This window comes from Aplidium turbinatum, chromosome 11 (genome assembly GCF_918807975.1).
Source record: "Aplidium turbinatum chromosome 11, kaAplTurb1.1, whole genome shotgun sequence".
NCBI lineage: Eukaryota > Metazoa > Chordata > Ascidiacea > Aplousobranchia > Polyclinidae > Aplidium > Aplidium turbinatum.
In genome coordinates, this window is record NC_137482.1 from 24286068 (window position 1) to 24294526 (window position 8459).

Consider the following 8459-nt stretch of genomic DNA (forward strand, 5'->3'; position numbering starts at 1 on the left):
GTTGGAGAGAAGTAACCACCAAAGCGTGCATCACGTTGAGCACTTAGAAGAAAAAAAAGAGTGGTTGTTGAACTTTAATTTTTGATAAAAGTAGCGCGCTCACATTGAGCAATATTTACTTCAAGGGTGAACTTCCGAACAATTGTTTTGCTATCATTTTTATTGTGCAGTAGGCTAGTTATGACAATCCAAGATTGACAAATTATAGAAAAAAATGCGTCCTTTTGTTGATAAAAGTACGATAACTTAGTGTGTAACATTGACCAAAGATGGCAGCTGTGAAAATGTTAAAACTTTAGATCTCTCAATCCTCCTTCACACCTGTCAGCCTCCTGCCCACATTTGTGACGAGTAATTGCCTCAGGCAAAGTGCTTTAAGTTTTAGCCTTATTCAGTTTATCAACCGTACCTAAAATCAAAAGCAGCGATGCAGCTTTCGAAAAGATGTCTGTTTACCTTCAGAATACTTTGTTTTGTACAGCGGAGTGTGAGTTAACTCTTGAATAGAAACAAATCGATTAGTAGTAAATTGTTATTTGTCTTTAGCGGATTGTAAAAGGAACTTCAGCAAAGCTAAATACACAGTAAGATGACAATCCCAGCTGTTTATTGTTTTGTTTTGCTTCTAATCGTCTATGGAACTGCTGCTCTTCCCATGAAAGGTAAGTTATTTTATATTTCATTTTTTGAAGCCCTGAACATTAACACTCATTGTAGGCTACTTTTAACCTAGAGGCCTCGACTGTCAGGCGCGCTATGAAATATGCTGACTGGTAGTCACCATCCAAAATTTCGTTAATAGCTTACAAAAAGTTAAGTTTTATTTTTGAGTTCGCTTTCAGCTTTAGTTTTCTCTCTTACCCCACACACAAGAGTGGCCGTGGTTAGCAGGACGATTAAAAAAAACTTTTTTGTTAAATTTTGACTTTAGGATTTTTATAGATGACATTATTTTAAGTCTTGATGCACATCTTTTAGTAAATGATACAGAAGAGGCAATTTGTGCAATTTCCGAAGGCTTTTGATACATATTCCGTCATTAGCGGTTTATGACGACATAAACTAGTTTTCTTTTAATTGTCATGTGCAGCGTTTAGGACAAGGGTCTCAAACACGCGTCCCACGAAGACTTTTGGTGCCGCCCGCGATGCATTTTAAACTTTAAAATAATTAACAATTACGGTACATCTTTTTTTCTATAGATTTAGAAAGACAAACTGCATTTTAAAATTGTTCAAAAAATCTGAAAATGCCAATCTAACTTCACACGACTTTTTAGCACTAATGTGGCGCCCTTTTATTGCATAAACTCGTATTGTTATATCACAATCACTTTGCCTATTCACTTATTGTGTCTTAGTGCAATACTGTACCTAGTAACCTTGGCATGAGCTGAGATCAGTTCTTCAAGCTTTTGTTTATCTGCGTTTTTGAAAGTTGATTGCAAGCTTTTTACTCTCCAGGTCCGTCTCGTTTGCGTTCGTTTTGTTTTTCTTTTGCGTACTTTGTTTTTCTATCTCTTTGTTTTTACTATTTTTTCTTGCGATCTAACGTTCTTGGTGTGTTCCAACTACCTGCCTAGCCGAGAGCAGAGAGCCCTAGTAAGGCAATCGAAAGGGCGCCGGTTCGACACTGCTCAAGAACATGCAGCTGTGTCTTTGACAGAACACTTGAAGGCATGCCTGAAGGTGGACACGAAGATTGGCTTCCTTGCCTTCCCGTCCACTAAATCTAAATCTTCAACTATCCTGCGTAAGCCTGGATACGACAAAAAAACTACCTTTTTATTGCGTTTAAACTGTGTTATTTTATTTATTGACTTCTTATTGTGTATTGCGACTTTCGAGCTAAATTACAAGTGTTAATTTGGCTCTCAGAGCAATTTGAGTTTGAGTCCCTTGGTCTAGGAGCATAGCTTGCTTATGCACTTTGAATGAGTCGCTAATTGGTATATGAATGCTGCTGTTATAATTAAAGTCTTGATTTAGTTGCGCAATACAGTATGAAGATTTATAAAGATACATGAGATGGCGCAGCGGTTGACTTAAGACGCTCACTCTCAGATGATGCTATCCTTATTTGGCTTACGGCTTAAACTATTTGTAGAAAAACATTGCACACCTCTACCCTGGGTGGATTGCATCTCATTTACAAAAAATGAATTCTTAAAACGCATAGAAGAAAATATTTACAATATTTATTAGTCTTCAAACAGTCACAAAACTAAAAAAAATAAAACCTATGTGGGGTTAATACAAATTGATAATTCAGATCTTTGACGAATTTTAACTTGTTCAATTTTGTTTTGTTTTACAAAGCAACTTAAATGCATCCTGACTAACCGAAATGAGCTTTGGTTTAGGCCTACGTTTGATGACGCAACAAGGCTATTAAGAACTATATTGACATGAGCGGACCCTAGTGATCAAGAATTTGTGATCCAGTGCCAAATTTCCAAAGTGATTTTGTGCCGTTTTCCACATACCTCGTCATCCTGGTGTGGTACAATACCAAGACAAGACATACTCTCGAGCCTACACAACCAAACGATGGTGTTGCTTTGTGTCTGCGCCCGACGAACAAGTCGGCGACTGGCGCGATTATAATCGGGTGAAGCGGTCGTTCTTCAGCAGAAGTTTCGGTCGGCAGCCTGCGGACAAACAAAATCTGGCAACAAGAACAAGTTGAATGTATAAAATGCTTTGATTAAATATTTTTAAGCAACTAATATTTTATTCAATTTATTTTTTCCATTACTTTTGAAAAGTTTTTATTTCTTTAAAACCTCTCAAAACAGTTATTAGCCTTCACAATAAAACAAATAGCTAGAATGAAATGGCAACAAGCTTATCTTCGATAGTCACAGCTGCATGACAAACAAATCGCTGTGATGTTTACATTAACGAATGGATTATATCAGTGAACAGTGATGCCGCACAAGTTTCGAGTGTTTCATTTCTAAAAATTGTAAACTATGGTTGTGGTTGAAATTTTATACTTTACAGACCATGTTGATAAATGAAAAATAATACTTAAATAAAAGAAATATAAACTTTTCACTGCAACAAACATCAATTTCATGGTATGATGAAAATATGCAATGTATAGGCTTATTGGCGTCACTGCATTCAGGCATTTACATGGAGCATAAGGCAGTACATGTGCATCATAAATTTGTGTTAAGTTTTTAAACCAAGTTCCCGGCCGCAAGAATGCTGAAAGTGATAAGTCTTTTTTGCAGAAGCTTAAATTATAGAGAACTTAACACTGAATCAAATCTGCTTTAAACATGATGATTCAAAATTGACATTCTTTACATCGTTTCCGATTTAAAAAGTTTAATTCTGAAAACTTGCATAAAATACATTGGCTTGGGCATTGTAGGCTACAACTGTTGGTTAGAGTATGGTGCAATCAGGATGGTAGCGAAAGACCATAAGCAGTAATCTAGTCAGCCACCACCCCATAACAGTAAATCTAACTACACATTCATACACACTAGTGTGCACATGCAGGCACACTACTTCAATGAATAAAAAGGGTTCGCCACTGAGATTGAGAAACAACTGCTTTTGGTTTGAATCTACATTCTCAGACTGAGTAAGCCGAGGATGAAGACTCAAACCAGCGACCAAGAATTATCCAACGACCATTATGTAATTGTGTGCTGGCATAGGCTACAGCACTCGCGAAAGTTTTCTTGAAATAACGGGAAAACACGTGAACTGAATACCACCTCCGAATTGCAACAATTATTATGTAAAACATACAAAAATAGGACGGTTTGATACATGTTGGATAAATTTTGATAAACGTGTAAAAGGATGTCCCACATGTTGTCAGCAAGTCATTTTCATTGCTTCATGTTGTAGACGACTGTGTTAGTGCTTGTTAAACTTTTTTTGTTTTGTTCACCTCTAGCATCTATCTCCAGATTTCATTCACTCTTGTCTTTGCACCCCTTGTCAAACAATAAAAAATATTAAAATTTATAAAAAACAATTAGTTTTGATTAAAAAATGAAAAACTTAGAATTGATTTTGTTTATGGAAATTCTCACCTGTTCACTGAACAAGTTAAACACCCGGAATATCCGCCCTGCTTGCAAGCTATTATCCATTTCTGACGGTTCACCCTTATTCACCCCTTTTGGTTGGTTCACCCCTGCAAAAATTTTATTCACCCTGGGGTGAACCATTCACCTGTTTAAGAAACACTAAGAGCATAGCGTAGACCTGGCAATTCATAATAGATTGGAGAAATAGATTGGGAAAATTTTTTGTGTTTTAAAAGTAATTAGTTTTGTGGTCGGGGTTTCTATTTTGAGTGAAGGAAAAAGCAGATTCAAGTTGCCAAGTAACCAGAACATTCTTATCGCTATATTTGAAGATGTGCAAGAAGAACGCAGCAAAGCGATACTGTAACCTATGAACAACATAGCCAGATATATTTGAGTTCAATCGACAGACGAGTGCGTCAAAAGATTTTAATCTAAAGGTTACACGCATTAAAATTAAGCAAAACGACAATAAGGCGATTCAACTTCTCAAGCTCGAAATAGCACACACGGACACGTAGCCCACAAATCCCTCGGTAAAAGCAATGAACCTCATCACGCTTTCCGTGGTAAACAAACAACTGGTACGAGGCACAATTCACCTCTGCATCGTGTAATCGCATTACGGTTCTTACTGTGCTGATAAACTGCTGCAGAGGAATGCGAGTGTGGTGTGGCTGACTATGTGCAATGAAAGGAGTAAACATCGCCTCGAGCCAGTAACTCAGGCCATGCATAAGTTATCGGGATGATAAAAGGTCATTAGATTTTCCTTCGTCCTTTTATCTTTTGATTTAATTGCCTTGAAAATGTTTGAGGTAAATCTGCATCCCATCACCTCTCATTTGCCCACGGTTTTCCATCAAGCAATCTTCACCTCAAATTGAACTCTCTTTCTGTCATTAGCATATTGGCGTTGACGGGGATGTGGGATGTGCTTTTTGGAAAGAAAACCTCACGTATTCTTTCGCTATAATAAGTTGCATATAATCCATTTATTTAAAAAACTACTTGTTCTTTTGAATTTATTGCTTCTTCCGTTTTATTGAGTCTTTGTCAGCCCCGATAGCTCTGTTGGTTAGCGCGTGACTTCGTGAACAAACAAATTTCAAAATTAACCGACGCTGACTTTCGGGGTGTGGTTGAGCAACGCATTTCAGGACTGTTTTCCATTCAGTGGCACCTAATGGATGGAATAATTCCCCAGCAACAAGACTTCAACGATCGGAAAACTTCACTCTGTCAATCTCGGTAACCGGCCCTGCGTCAAAAGTCTTCACAATTATGCGAAACTACCAGGAATAACCTACCAAGGCTTTGTCAGTCCGAAGATGAAAATTCAAAACCAAACTAACCAAACTAACCAAACTATTGATGATGATGGTTTTAGAGATGGTTTAAAAAACTAGATTATCTCAAACAAAACGAAAACACTAGTGAAATAAGCCAATTTTTTTCTGGCATTTTGTTTCAATATTTTTTTTAGTTTTGTGTTTTGGCACCTAGAAATTATACGGTACAAAACATAAACTTTCCTCCGAACGGCCAAGATTACCAATGAGCTAATCTATGTTTCACCCATCAGTGGCGTGGCTAGGGGGCGGGGGGGCGGACCGCCCAGGGCGGCACTTTCAGACTACGATTTATGATTTTGATTATTAACTGATAAAAAAACGCATTTCATTTTCACATGGCTTTTCTTGAAGGGGCGGCAAAATTTGAATCCGCTCCGGGCGGCACATTTCCTAGCATTCCATAGCTACGCCACTGCCCATACCTATTCATCATTATTATGTGAACCATCCTACAAACAACGTTTCAATTAATCAAAGTAATCGTGAATTTAACAATCTATCATTGTTGAACCACTTGATTTCTCACAGGAACGTGTCGCTTTCGCGCCCGCCAACGTGTTGAATGTGGATGGTCTGGAATTAGCGGGTCGGAATGCAGGAGTCGCGGTTGCTGCTGGGACGACAGCATCAAGACTTCTATTTTTTGCTACAAGTCTGATGAAAGGAAGTCAGATCAAGGTGACTAGAAAAGTGTTGAGTAAACTCTTTTAATCCTGGTCATCTGCATGCTAAGTTTGATTTTGCTTCATATCCTTGAGCTTTTACTGTAAACTGTCAATCTTTCTTCTATTTGCAACTTTGATAGATGAATTCATCTGAAATTATGTCGGTTGCTTAGTTATCCTAGGAATGTGAATATTTAGTTAAATTTTAAAGTCTGAAGAATAAAGATGTCTCTTGCTTTTAATCTAACCATTTACTAATAGCTTACACTTCTTAGCCTAACTTAATAATTTTACTATTTTCTAATTTGTTCGTGGTTGCGATAAACCTTTAGCGCCACCAAGCTTCTTGCAATGCCGTTAATTTATTTGTAGGAAAAGTTGGTAGAATTGCTCGATTTGAAGAACCATTTGCACCAGTTTCTTTGATCAATGGAGGAGAGAGATCAGTTATGAACACTTGCTCTGTGACTCTCCAAGATCGTGTCCAGTGTGGATGGCCATCCATATCTAGGAGGACTTGCGAGATAAGAGGATGTTGCTTTGAAAGATCTCCACGTGTGGGGCCTTGGTGCTATCAGTCTGGTGAGTTGAATGGTCAGAGAGGTTAAGTTTTATTTTCTCATTCTTTGTTCAGCGTGGACTTCTAAAATCTTCGTACGTTTTTTCTTTTATTAAATGTTCTATGGGAACTCGCGTGATCATCACACATCAACATGTCAATATTTCTCTTTTACTTTTAGATTCTTTGTTGATTGGCTCGCGCATGCGCACAATGCTGCAATGCGCATGGGAATGCTCTAAAATAAGCTGGAAGAAGATAGCGATGGCATACGCGAGATGCGGAACTATCGCATCGTGCTGGATGATGATCGCAGGGCAGAGCTCAGGAACTTGCTTGGCAGCATGCAAAGCTGAACAAAGTGAGGAAGAATGAGAAATGTTGCAACGATTTTCCTATTTAAGTTTGAAGTGAAATAAGTGACATGAGCCAAAGGCAAGTCACTAAACGGATCTTGAATGTTATCCGCGGCCATTGACAATAACTTACTCAAAAAATACTTTTTCGATTTGTTGATATCACTTTTTTGTCAACAGATTTTGACGTTTACATGTCTAACATCACCAGCTGCTTGCAATTGGGGGAAAGAGAGTCAAAATTAACCCGAAGGCGTTGCAAAGGAGACCTGCCATGCTGGGTCGATGCTTTTGGCGAGGAAGCTCTTCGTTGTTTTGAAAAATTTCAAGAACATGGAAAGTACAGCAGCGTTGGTGAGTTGATGTTTTAAATAAACGATTTGCTTGCCAATAGAAACATTGATTGCAATCTAATGGCAACGCAAGCAAACAAAATGTGGGCTATTCAGAATTTCATTTGCATTGACCCGGTGAGCTTCAAATTTATTCTTGTTTTGACTTTTAAAACTTGTTTATTTTATTAAAAGAAATTCCTGACGAGGATATAACATCAGAGAAAATTTCTCCTGAAGAAGTAGTTTCTCCTGAGGAACGACCTGAGATTCCTTATGAAGAAGAAATCGAAAACGAAGAAATTCCTCATGAAGAGAATCCTGGTGTTCCTGTCCAGCATGAAAATAGGTTCAGCATACTCACTGACAAAGACGTTGAAAGATCAGCTCATCTAAATGTTGAGACCCAACTTTTAGATTAGAATAAGCGGGATAGAAATTGCAACAACATTATCAGGGCTTTCAGGATCGAAATATTACTCAACGAAATAACTTGAACAAGTCAACAAATTGGGGTCGGTTCGACCGGGAAGGTTTTGGGGGCGACGAAAAACTATAGAAATAGTCATGGAAAAAAAATATTGACATTCAATTTCTTAAAACGGTTTTTCAATGTAACGGTTTTTAATTTAGTTTGTATTTGATAAGTTGATATCAGGCTTGGACAACTTTAAGGGCACGAGTAGCCGTGAATTTGTGCAAATTGTGTGTAATTCATTCACTAAATCAACCACAAAAAACGCATTTCATTCATTTGGTTTATGCGGCGTTACAATTGTGATTATCTTGCTAATGCTAGTCACTTGCCGGCTGACCAGTCGACAGTGGATGCCACATTATCGATGCAGACTGTCACTTCAAAACCTAATCTCAACATTTTTCAATCCAGATGATATTGAAGCCACCAAATATCAAATTTGATGCATATACATAAATATTTGACTTGATGTAATGAGTCAACATCTCCAAAATGTTAAGTTGAGGGTATTTAAATCATCCTACCCCTACATAGATGGTAACTATTTGTTCATTACTTTGTTAATTTATTTCGTGCTTATTGAGTCGCTTAACTTTGTGTCTTTGTTTTGCTTACTGCCAACCACTTGTTCCAATAAACCACTGTATATAAGCCTAA

The 8459-nt window shown here is 37.7% G+C and overlaps 1 protein-coding gene across 1 annotated transcript; it reads left to right on the top strand.

Annotated features, from left to right (window-relative positions):
• The first annotated feature begins 439 nt into the window (after window positions 1–439).
• On the top strand, window positions 440–8459 carry LOC145779909 (uncharacterized). Its single transcript, XM_082591582.1, has 6 exons — window positions 440–662; window positions 5941–6090; window positions 6450–6659; window positions 6818–6997; window positions 7173–7346; window positions 7520–8459. The coding sequence occupies exons 1-6, from the start codon at window positions 590–592 to the stop codon at window positions 7744–7746; spliced, it is 1014 nt and encodes a 337-aa protein (XP_082447708.1). The 5' UTR covers window positions 440–589; the 3' UTR covers window positions 7747–8459.

Coding starts and splice junctions, on each gene's coding strand:
- LOC145779909 (XM_082591582.1), top strand. CDS start 590: ATGACAATCCCAGCTGTTTATTGTTTTGTTTTGCTTCTAATCGTCTAT. Junction 663..5,940: donor TGCTGCTCTTCCCATGAAAG/GTAAGTTATTTT, acceptor GATTTCTCACAG/GAACGTGTCGCTTTCGCGCC. Junction 7,347..7,519: donor TGGAAAGTACAGCAGCGTTG/GTGAGTTGATGT, acceptor TTTTATTAAAAG/AAATTCCTGACGAGGATATA.